The sequence below is a fragment of the Sinocyclocheilus grahami genome, unplaced genomic scaffold (genome assembly GCF_001515645.1).
Source record: "Sinocyclocheilus grahami isolate Dianchi unplaced genomic scaffold, SAMN03320097.WGS_v1.1 scaffold63.1, whole genome shotgun sequence".
Taxonomy (NCBI): domain Eukaryota; kingdom Metazoa; phylum Chordata; class Actinopteri; order Cypriniformes; family Cyprinidae; genus Sinocyclocheilus; species Sinocyclocheilus grahami.
The window spans coordinates 931,447-943,879 of NW_015505242.1; the positions used below are offsets into that span (position 1 = coordinate 931,447).

The following is a 12,433-nucleotide window of genomic DNA, read 5'->3' on the forward strand; positions in this document are numbered from 1 at the left end:
ATGTAACAAAATATATACAAATTAATACCTAAATAGGCACATAGTAGTATACTTAAAGTATGATGTAAAGTTCACTTAAAGAAAACTTACGAGTATACTTGCAGTATAAAACTACTAAACTAGTAGTTTACTGAGAGTATACTTCAAGGTGTACTAAAAATGCTACTACAAGTATTTAATTAGTCAACTATCAGTATACCTATAAGTTCACTTTTAGTATAGTTGCAGTACAAACTAAACATTTTGATGTAAACTAGTTGTGTACTCAAAGTTTACTACTGTTATACTTAAAAGTATACTTTTATATAAAGTGGGCCAATTTAGTCCCAAGGAGTATTGAAATAGTACACTTACAAGTATACTAGTAGTACACTGATATTTGTATACGTACTACATAGAGTATACTTAAAATATACTTGAACTTTACTTAAGTATACTTCCTAAAATAAACTTGAAGTATACTACTTTTTGGTAAGGGTACATATATCTTGCTTAATAATCATGAGGCAGAATTTCGCCATTGGACGGATGCAACGTCCATAGACCACGCCTTCGCCGAAGCAGGTATTGTAAGCTCCTAAAGGATGTTCTGCGCCATGAAAGAGAAACAAAACTACAAAACCTGTTCCCAGTTTCTGGTCGAATGAAGTGAAGTGCGCTGAGGTTTCAAAGGAAGATATCTGCTGACAAAATTCATTACAAACTAACAGAGGAGTCCGTTTTATTCAGGTGTTCGTTCATTTAAAGAAGAGAACATGAATTGTATTCCTCTCGTCCTGCTTCTCTTTGGTTTGAGCTCAACGCTAGCACAGAATGCAACATCTCCAAATACTACAACACAATCTTCGACAACTTCGACAACACAGACTACAAGTAAAGCACCGACTACAACGCCACGTCCAAGTAAGGCGAATAGATACTTCTAGAGTAAAAAGGTTCAATGTTTTGTTACTGTTTCAGAACCTCTAGTTTCATAGGTGTTGAATTTACATACAAACACATTTAAAACTTGGTATTTGTCCTTTGACATGAATTTACTGTGATTAGAATAACTAGACTTATTTTTATAGCTGTTTACTACTTAAACGAAATGGGCAATAAAATATTACAAATACACTGTTTGTAGAGCCCAAACATAAGACCTGCTGTTAATGTTAAACCATTTAATTCTTTTGAAAGACCAATATGGTGTACTATAAATAACTGCCTTTATCTGATTTCCCATGCTGCTTTTGTCTGGTTTCATAACTAAGGATGGCCAAGGCAACCACTGTCTCATAGGGTGTAATTGTTGCCTAATGTATTGAGTCAGGCTGTAAAGCTTGTTGTAGTGTTTAACACAGAATTAGATTCATTAACGAGTCTCTAACCACAGTTCATTTCTACAACTAATGTATCCTCTCTCACACTTTTCTAGGTTGCGAGAGCAAGAATGGTACAACCTGTGAGGAATGCTTGGCATATGTGGATGTGAGTTTGGATTCAATTTTGCCTCTCTCTTTGATGTTTGGAGATATTATTGTCCTTATATTTTTGCCTGTCGCTATAGCCCACAAAGCAGACTGGCCTGATTTATTCGCACCACTTTATATTGGTCAAAACATGTTATAGTATGAGAGATGTATGAACCGTATAAATAAGATATGAGGAGAACTAAAAACATGAGGAAACATGAGATGAGAAAGAGAAAAACAGAGTGACAAGGAAATAATGAACTCGGCAAGCAGCAAAATTGGCAGGATTTTTTACTCTTATCAGATCATCACGTACCTCACCTGTGGAACAGGTTTGGGCTGTTTTGGATGTTTACAGCTTCATACTCTTTCAGAGAGCTCTGCGTCACTTGAGACGTCCTGTGCACTTCCCTTAACCCTTTAACTGTCACCCGTCCCCTCTGTGGGACGCCTAAGTTTACTTCACAATATTACAATTAAATCCTAATCTAATCATGACAAACTATATATTGTTGGAAAGGTCTAAGACTCCTAAATAGATATTTTACCAATGTTTTTGTTAAAAAATGCTGTAGGAAAAGTAATAGATTAACAGTGCATTAATATGAAAATGGTACATCAATATCATGTTACAAAATGTTTTCGTTCATGAATTATAACAATTTAAGTTTGGATGGTGCACTTTCATGTCTATGTTCAAAAATGTGAGTGACAGTTTTAAAAAGTCAGTCACGTAAACGTTCATATACTGAGGTCGGCCTTTTATTTAGTGGTGCTAAAGCAAGCATCACTGTCACTATAATTCACACTTAGGGCTAGAGATTTGAACAAAAATCCAACCCTGAGTATTAAACCTCAGACATGAATTGTTTTGTAACATTTGTGTAATGGACACAAATAATACCTCAAATCCTAGCTTATTGTGAAGAGGTGTGGTAATACTTTTCTAAGCAATCAGAGTTGCAGTTTTCACCTGCTGATATTTTACATTTTAAACTATTTCTCATGTGTTTACTCATGGTGCTAACAGGTCCATCAATGCATTTGAATTGTTTGTGTATATTTTAGCTATAGAATTCAGTCTGTTGTTGCTGTGTGACGTTGACATTCTGTATTTAAGACACTCCCAACATACCTTTTATATACCACAGACACGCACACACAGCTGTTCTCACAGTTACTGACGTGTGTGTCAGTATCAACCCTGTAATAACTCGTCTCTACTGATGTCATCATTGTTTGTGTAACTACCTGCAACCCTAAATTCAGAGAATACAACTTTGAAGCTTTGAATCCTGGATACAGTGGATGACTGCATATAACGATCTTAGTCTTCAATCTGTCTTTTTAGTGTCTGTGGTGCATTCCAACTAAAACATGTTTAACGTACCCAGCCAAAACCATCCTGCCCCCCAATTCCCTCTGCCCACTGAATAATGCTCGATGGGGCCTTTGCACAAGTAAGAAACATTTTTCTCTCACTTATTTTTCTGATTATTTACGATACTGGGTTTCCCAGCCTTTATCAACTTTTCTTTCTTGTCTTCCTTTTTAAGTAGACATAGCACAAAACAAAGATGAAAATCAATTGTGATCATTTAAATCACAAAACAACAACACAATAATAATAATTATTAGGGATGCACAAAATACAGTCAAGTCACCTTTATTTGTATAGCGCTTTATACAATACTGATTGTGTCAAAGCAGCTTTACAGTGTCAAACAGGAAAATAGTTTGTCAATAATACAAGAAGACAATATCAAAGAGTCATTTTTCCAGATAAAATCAGTTCATTGATGATTCAGTGATGTCATCATCCAGTTCAGCTCTCTTCCAATAGTGTCTGTGCAATCAGTCAAGCGCCCCCAAACTAAGCACGCCGAAGGCGACAGTGGCAAAAAAACAAAACTACATCGGTGACAGAAATGGAGAAAAAAACATTGGGAGAAACCAGGATAAGTCGGGGGGCAGCTCTACTCTGGCCAGTCGAAACCAGCATGGTGTGGTTTAATTACAGCTGCAACACAGGTCATATTGTGCAGAGGACTCGTCTGGTTCCTGTGGTTTTGTGCCGATGGTCGTCGAGGTGACGAGGTCTTCGCAGGAGATCTGTCTCTGGGGTGCATCTAGTTGAAATGGTCTCCGCTGACATTCAGGGCTGATTGGTTGATGGTTCCGGTTGACCTAATTAATGCAGCTTAACAATCCTTTAACGGATTTGAATTGTAGAAATGTGACAGTGTATTGTGTATGCCAGGTTAAAGAGATAGGACTTTGATCTAGATTTAAACTGACAGAGTGTGTCTGCCTCCCGAACAATGCTAGGTAGTTTGTTCCAGAGTAAATAGGAAAAGGATCTGCTGCCTGCAGTTGATTTTGATATTGTAGGTATTATCAAATGACCAGAGTTTTGAGATTGCAGCGAACGTGAAGGACAATAATGTAATGTGAGCTTGTGCAAGTTTTGAGGAGCTAAACCATTCAGGGCTTTATAAGTAATTAGCAAACCAACAGGGAGAAAATAAGAACATTTGTAATCCAGAACAATAACAGAAGACACAGGGTAAAAATACATGGGGAACAAAATCGAGATGTAAACAGAACAGGTGTGGAGCCAGTTCAGGAGGCTGGTGAGAGGCAGGTAACGGGAATAGGGGACAGTTCATAGAGCCAGGGAGAAGCCCGGAGCAGGAGGAGTCAGGCAGAGTTCCAGACCGCAGACAGGACAGCGGCCCACGGTGGAGTCGCCAGAGGGAGGAGCCATGGTGGAGTTAGGGCTGGTGACACTAGGGGGAAAACAGACGGAGACAGAGCCGATGGAAGAGGAGCACATGATGGAGATGGAGACGGAGAGCCGCAGAGCCAGGGTGACACAGAGGTTCTGGAGGGGCAAGACGGAGCAGATGGCTCAGATGACCGAGGCGGCGGTGGGGATCTGGAAGACTGCGGTGGAGCTGGAGTCACAGAGGACAAGGTGGAGCTGGAGGGAAGGAGGAGCCAGAAGCGAGCGCTTAGGAAAGTGCGTAAGGTACACCAGATCCAAAAAGTCCCTGGTATGGTCCTCCAGGAGCTGAAAGACTGGTAAATCCATGCAGGAGAGAAAAAAAAACACAAAGAAAGAAAGAAAAACGCAGCAATTATAATCTAATTTTATTAATTTTGAGGGTCTGCTATTCTGTTACGGGCTGTCCAGTATAAAGAGTGCACGGCAGAGGACTAGAGTCCAAGTAAGTAACAGGGAGAAAACAAGAACATCAGTAATCCAAAATAATAGCTGACACAGAACTGAGGAAACCGTCTCAATTGTGAAATCCTTCCAGTGCACTGGAAAGTTCCCTGAAAAAAAAAATTTCACACAATGCACCGCAAAAGCTAGGGAGCATTGGTGCTCACTATGCTCCCTTACCGGAAATTACGTCACATTTCTGAAGCGCAAAACAAACCACACGAGCCAACTTAAATATAATGACACGTGATAGAACATTTGAAAAGACAAACCAAAATTTTTGGAGTATGTTTCAACATAAACACACGTCGCTAAACAGGTAATGAACACATCTAGTTAACATTTGTAATTAATATTCAGCTGAAATGTTGTAAGAACATGTAAAAGAAGAATGTGTTTAAAGAGAATTAAAAAATTATATTAAAAATAGTTTGGTCCTGCCTGTTTTTGATTAATACCAGCGGTGACGTTCTAAAATGTTGTCCATTGACATTGTACATAGTCATGTCACCGGAACTTGAGTAATCACTGTCCCAATGTGCAGTGAGCCAGGGAACTTACCAGTGAACAAATTTGTGTACACGATATACTGATTCACAAGCTTGGGAGCTAGGGAGCTGATTGAGACGCACCCACAGGGTTTAAATACATGGGGAATGTAATCAAGATGAAAACAGAACAGGTGTGGAGCCTAGTGAACAAACTAGGGAACTAATGCAGGGGAATAGAAATACAGAGAAAACTAAACCAAAATGGATCAGAACAGAACATAAATGTGAAAATTGGTGCATCCCTAATAATTAATACTAATTAAGATATTTTTAAGGCATGTTATGGTTTTATTGCTGTCTAATAGTAATTTTCTGTTATTATTGTGTCAAAAAAAACTGAAGTAAAAAAAATCATTAAAAACTTTTATGTATATTGGTAATCAGGCACTTAACCCTCATAATGCATTCAAAATCTGTATAGTATATGTGGATTCTGAGTCTGTTAAACAACTTTAACTTAAAATGTGATCAGAAACTTCTCATTAATGAGTGAATGTGAAAACACAAAGTTTCCATTGTTACTGTTATTACCAAGTTATTATTGCATGTACCCCTTTTTAATTAAAAATTGAGAAATTCTTTGAAATTTTAAATTACACATGAATCACACGTTTAAAAAAAACTATTATGCAAAAAATATATATTTTATTCTTCAATATTGATGAGAAATGTTATTTGGATATATCATTGTATGAAATTTAGAACATATAATCTGAGAATTCTTAACCCCATTGGAATGAATTAATTTTAATTAAATTCTTCTCAATTTATAACTCATGATTTCTCAAAAACAGTCAATTTATGAAGCCTACATTTTTATTTCTAACAAAACATCAAAACTACATAATAGTTGTATTACTCTGTAAAGTTTTTTAAACCAAGAAAATTCATAAATATTTTTAAATAATAAATCAATATAATTTTTGACACATCAGATAATTTTACAAAAGTATTTTTACACCTAATGATTCTTCATACATACAAAACATTTACAATTTTTAATGGTTTTAATGAACAAAAGACCTCTTCTTAAAAAATAATTGTAAAAAATCTGAAAAAAATGAAATGCTGTCTTAATTTGCAAAGTTTTGTTCCCTTACTAAAAACTAATTTTTTTTTATGTATATCTTGATCAGACCCAAATGCGTTATGAGGGTTAAACATAATTAAAATTTGTATCAGTCATAAACAAGCAATATCAGAATTATCTGTATCTTTTCTCTAGCCCAAAACTAAAAAGCAACTACAGTACTTAATCAATATTACCATAATCACATATTGCCTTGCCATAAATGTTATATGAGTTGAAACAGCATCCCCTGGAGATAATTTTTTAACACTTTCTATGACTTTCTCTTTTTTTGTGGAATTCAGTAAACTTCCAGATTTTGATCATTACATTGTCAGTGGCTGCAGCGCTGCTCATCATTGGTTTTTTGCTGTGTATTTTCTGTTGCTGCAAGTGTGAGAACATTGGGTAAGTCTGAACATACAAGATGTTTGATCTATTGTATGTCACATAAACTTTTATTATATGGTTGACAAATGAGTCGCACCCTCCCTTTAGCTTTCTTAAATACTACAGGGAGTTGGTGTCACCTCCCTCAGGCTGTAGATAAAGTCAAAATACTTAAAAACTTAAAATGTGAATATTTTCAACCTCTCTGCATCGCTGTAAAATGTTAGAGAACCAAGAGACCTCTAGATCATTAAAGAACGGCCTCAACTTTCTCAATTAAACAAATTTTGTCTTCCACAGATCTGCTCGATTTCAAAACAGGATGAACCGGCAATCAGACAAGACAAAAACAAAACAAGAGCAGAGGTAAGAGTAATTGACATTTGAATATTCAAAATGGAGATGACAGACAGCAGGAGGTGCAAGACAATACGTAAAACCAGATAAAAGGGGAATAATGGACATTTTGATCATTTGACAAATGATGTTCTATGAGAAACCTGTTCTACAGCTGTAATGGGTACTGATTGTCAACATACCTTTAGGGTGTGAGTGTGAGTTCACTAGGAATTTATGTTCTTGTGTTCTTGTTTCACAGAAAAACTGAGTTGAAGATTAGACATGATGAGATCCGACAAAAATATGGTGAGTCAACGATTCCCCTCATCTCAGAAACGGCATAAATAAGTGAATTTGAACTGGTTGTTATGTTGGCAGTGCCAGAAAAATAAGTCATACTGTCAATCAATATAAAGGTAAGGAGAATATGACAGTGTTTCAAAAATAGGTCCAGCCTAATGTTTTGGAATGGTTTCAAAAAATGCTGCATGTTTTTTTTTTTTTTGGAATGACTAGTCAATTTTGCAGTCTAGTCAAATTCTTTATGAAGTTGTGCTCCCTCTAGTGGTAATTATTTATTCAATTTGTCTTCTTGTGTTTATTCAGTAAATACACCTGGACATGAATCATGATGAATGTATATGTGTACATTCAGATTATTTTTGTGTTCATAATATTTAACATTACCAAGCAACGTCTTTAAGATTTTATTCAGTGGCCTTTTTGTTTAGAAAAGAAGTTACTGTATGTTTGATTGAAAGTTAATTAATTATGATTAATTTATATAATTTTATCATCTTCTTATTTCCCCCTGTCTCTCTCTGTCAGGTCTCAGCAGGGCAAGTCCTTACGCCAGATTTGACAATCCAAGCTAAAATGATGGGTGCACTGTTTTAAAGATGAATACTTTGACTATCTGCTGCCTATTTGAAAATGATTACAATAGATGAAATCATATGACTCCACTGTGCTCAAACTGATGATTTTCAGCTTAAGTAAAATTCAGCTTAATGTCATTTCTGTTAATTTATTTTATTTACTACAATTTTCCACAAAGTATTCAATCAATGTAACCCCCCACCATAATAATATGAAAGTAACTTTATATATATATATATACAATCAAAATATTCTTTGTAAAAGTATCTATCTCTCTCATCTGAAGCCAAATGAGCAGCTGAGGTTTGGAACAGAGTGAAGGATTGCATATTAGTCCATGACTGTTTTTCATAGCCTAATATATATCATAAGATAATAGATATAATAAGATATCTGATAAATACCTTCCCATGTAATATACTAACTTTTTTAATAAGATAATTAATAATAATAATTAAAAGTTGTTTGTCTATGTTGACTTGAATGTAATTGTAAAGTTTTTTTTTTCTTTTTTTCAATAAATTGTCAGCTTGGAGGTGCTTAAATGTTCAAATGTTGATTGACCTTGGGATATGAGCTGTTTATTTCATTTTATTATTATCTTTATGCTTATTCTCTATAAGGTCTGCAATATATACAGTGGGGAAAAAAAGTATTTAGTCAGCCACCAATTGTGCAAGTATAGTTTTTATAATATTAGTTTAAAATATAGTATCTCGTTTTTAATCAACTAACACTTTGAAATCTGTACAATTTGACAACATTTATAAAAAAATAAAATAAAAAATAATAAAAACTACACCAGAATGGGAAACAGGGCTGCAAATGTGTCTCTCAGTAGGGGTGGTAAGTTAGAAGTCACTGATAAACGTACAGAACTGAAGGTTGAGGTTGATGAATGCAATCACCACCACAATTTGTGAAAAATTATTCAAATCAAATAAGATTATTGGGTTGGATACAGCTAAATATTATGTTTTTGAATTTCTCTGCCTGTAAAACAGAGGTCAAGGGCAACTAGGACAATCCAGCATTTTGACACATCAAAATGCATTTACTTTCAGTCTCTCTTCTTACCTTTAATACTTGCAGGACTATTTTAACACTAACAGCTGCTGTGAAAAACCTGACAACTTTCTATTCATCGCATAACAAGACTGGGCCAGAAAACAAAGAGCATCATTATGTACAAATTAGGAATTGTGGAATTACTGTAATACCTATAGTTGTGCCTATTGTTAAAGCAATATGTACATTTTAATTAAAAAATAACTAATTCATTAGCCTTGATGTCAGGACCTGAAAAGTACATGACTATCTACAGAAAACGACAGGAGCATCATGTGACCAGAAACCGACCAATCGTTGATGAAGTAGGTAAAGGCAAGCGCGACCCCGTCGGCAGCTGTGTTGCTCTGCTACAGTGTGAAGAGCGCATCTTGTGTTCAGTGTATTTCCAGAATACAGACCAAAAGACGCCTGCAAAAATGTCCGAAGACAAGCCTAAGGTGAGCATCCGAGTTGTACATTTCCCGTATTTTAAAGCTTTCCTCAAAACAGGCCGCGTGAGGCCGAGTTCCAGTTTCATTTTGTGCAGCCTTGCTGTGATAAGATTGCGCATTTATGCGGGAGGAAGGCGGTCGGCACGCAATCATTGTCTTGTTTTCATGCAAACGCCATCCGTTCTCAATTTGTAGGCTGGTGTTTTTATTAATAAGTGTTTTAAATGGCGTTAAGTAGATGCTCATTCAAAGGACGACATTATAGTGTATGTACCGCGCGTTTGCCCCGGTGTAATTCAGCGTTTGCGGGGTTTTCTTTGTGAGAGCGGAGTGGCGCTGACCGGCCACGTTACGCCACTAGCGTAAGGAAATGCCGCAAGAACAGCGGAACGAAATATAAAAAGCGTCGTAGTACACAATTGTCGTCCGCTATATAGATGGTAAATAACCGGACACCGTGTGTTTTCCACTCTAGTCAAAGGAATTCACTCAAAAAGTTTGAGTTGAATTATCTGTCGGTTACGGATATTGATCTGTGAGTTGCACCTCGCTGCGCCAGATGCTTAAAAATGGCGCACAGAGCCGCAACAATGTATAAGTAGACGGCTAATATATGCTGCTGCTGCATGTGCTTGGCTGTTTTTCTACGTCTTGTTCGGTTCACTAATGCTGTTATAGTTGATTAGCTGAATGTACTGAACGTAGTTATATATATATATTTTTCTCATTTCACTTAGTTCTTAAACTTAGCATCCACTAGGCCTTGATGTTCACTATTTTAAGTGTTAGCCCTCTAAGGGCCTCCTATCAGATTCCAGAGCAGGATAGCATATGTGATATATATCACTGTGTTTCATTCCTGTCAAATGTATGCGTTTTGCACTGTTTGATTTTCACTTTGTTTGTTGTTTCAGGAGGGAGTGAAAACCGAGAACGACCACATCAATCTGAAGGTGGCGGGACAGGATGGCTCGGTTGTCCAGTTCAAAATTAAAAGGCACACGCCACTCAGCAAATTAATGAAAGCGTACTGTGAGAGACAGGTAAGACTCTTCCAGGCATTTCCACTCGATCAATTACATGGTAAGAACCCTGGCACTCAGGCCATCCACTGTCACTGGCACTGTAATTTTGGAACAATGCTGTGTGAAATCACAATATGAATCACTTGTAGACCACTATGTCTAGAACTTAATATTGCTTTTAAAAATCCTTTAATAGGGTATATATCGAACATCACCTGACCAAACCTGGAAAACAGGTCTCCTTGCTTCCGCTTGTCGGAGAACGTGTTAACAGCCGTATTAAATAATAGCGATATCTATGGACTTTTAAGATAAGCAGTTAAACTAGCTAGCTGTTTTTATGTTTGACATTTTATTCAATTTTTTATATCTAAATTTGGAAATAATAAAAAAACTTTTAGATATCAGTCCGCATATGTGATGGACATTGGTTATGATCATCATTGGTATCTTCTTTAAAGGCATCTTGAGTAAAACGGCTTCATATTTAACGAAGCATATGCAAAACGCTTGAACCGGAAGCGACGAAACCCGCTTAACAGAATACGTAAGTCTGTTGCGCATAACCCCTATATAGCCTGTTCCAAGACTGATGTAAATATTGCTTTTCTTTCAGGGTTTGTCAATAAGACAGATTAGATTTAGATTTGACGGGCAACCAATTAACGAGACAGACACACCGGCGCAGGTGAGTGAAAGTGCCCCTTTTTGTTATTTTAGTGCCATTTATATACTGATGATATTTATTAAAAAAATTGTATTAGCTTTTATGTTTTCATTTTAGTTTTAGTAATTGTATTTTTGTCATTTTATTTCAAATTGGTGTCCGTTTTAGTAATTTTAGTCCTTTTTAAACAATTTAGAAATGTTGCTTTTGCAACTAACTGAAAAATAAAAGTTCAGGTTTAAAGTTTTCCATCTACGTTTTTTTTTCTCCAGGTTTATTTAAATGATCAAAAATGATTTTTAACAGTTCCAATTTTAGTTAACAATAACAACACTGGAAATCCTGATCATACACTGTTAAAAGGTTTACCAGCCCCAAGTGTAAGGTATTTTGTGTGACCAGATGATGATTGATTAATAAATATCATTTTGATAACCTAATTAGGTTAACACTTTACCATAAGGTTTCATTTGTTACATTAGTTCTTAACTATATTAGTTAACAATAAAAAATACTTCTAAAACATTTATTAATCATAGTTGATGTTAATTTCGACATTTACTAATGCATTAAAGATTAAGATGTATCTGTTAATATGAATGCTCCCAAGTTAATATGAACCAACAAAGAACTGTAATATTTTTACTAATGTTAAAAATGCTGAATAATTACTGTATTGCTTGTATGTCAATGCATTAACTAATGTGAACTTTGCATTTGTTAGTTGGAGATGGAGGACGAAGACACGATTGACGTATTTCAGCAACAAACCGGCGGCTCCTGCTAAAACTCCACACCACCTGGACCCCCACACTTATCTATTTTATTCCTCATGATGTTTCATTCAGATGCTTTCACATCGTTTCCCCTTCTCTTTCTCTCTTCTGTCATCTCTAGCTTTCCTAGAGTGGGCATCACAATTGTGTTTCCAGTAGTATTTATATACGCAATGGTTAGACAGCTACTGTGGTGGGGGAACTAACTCATGAAGGCTGTCAGAGGGCGTAGTTGTTCAGATTAACACCAGCCACCATGCACCATGGTTTTACGTTGCTCAGAACACTGATTCACTCGACAAGCCCCGGGAACCGTTGACCCCTCCATAGTATATTCGCCCAATAAAAAGTGAGGAAGCATAATTTTTTTTTTCACCTTTCAATTCTTAAGAGCTTTAAGTAGGCCTGTTTCAACTCCGATTCTATTTGCCTGTATGTGTTGTAGAAATATGTTTGACCAGTGTTGTATTCATCTGCCTTTTTAATGGGGCCGCTTCTCGTATGAGCTCACTGTAGGGACAGGATCTGTAAACCATCTCGTTTGTCGTTTAA

At 36.2% G+C, this 12,433-nt stretch overlaps 2 protein-coding genes across 3 annotated transcripts; both read left to right on the top strand.

Annotated features, from left to right (window-relative positions):
• The first annotated feature begins 556 nt into the window (after window positions 1-556).
• Window positions 557-8,282, top strand: LOC107584767 (pituitary tumor-transforming gene 1 protein-interacting protein-like). The gene is made up of 7 exons (XM_016271500.1): window positions 557-903; window positions 1,418-1,470; window positions 2,806-2,914; window positions 6,609-6,711; window positions 6,994-7,059; window positions 7,292-7,338; window positions 7,861-8,282. The coding sequence occupies exons 1-7, from the start codon at window positions 756-758 to the stop codon at window positions 7,905-7,907; spliced, it is 573 nt and encodes a 190-aa protein (XP_016126986.1). The 5' UTR covers window positions 557-755; the 3' UTR covers window positions 7,908-8,282.
• A 980-nt stretch (window positions 8,283-9,262) lies between these two features.
• LOC107584768 (small ubiquitin-related modifier 3-like) lies at window positions 9,263-12,417 on the top strand. 2 transcript variants are annotated; one of them, XM_016271501.1, is made up of 4 exons: window positions 9,263-9,419; window positions 10,328-10,456; window positions 11,055-11,126; window positions 11,830-12,417. In XM_016271501.1, exons 1-4 carry the CDS (start codon window positions 9,399-9,401, stop codon window positions 11,890-11,892), a joined length of 285 nt encoding a protein of 94 aa, XP_016126987.1. In that variant the 5' UTR covers window positions 9,263-9,398; the 3' UTR covers window positions 11,893-12,417. The 2 variants fall into 2 exon arrangements, with proteins under 2 accessions (XP_016126987.1, XP_016126988.1); XM_016271502.1 differs by lacking the exon at window positions 9,263-9,419 and adding an exon at window positions 9,832-9,853.
• The last annotated feature ends 16 nt before the right edge of the window (window positions 12,418-12,433 follow it).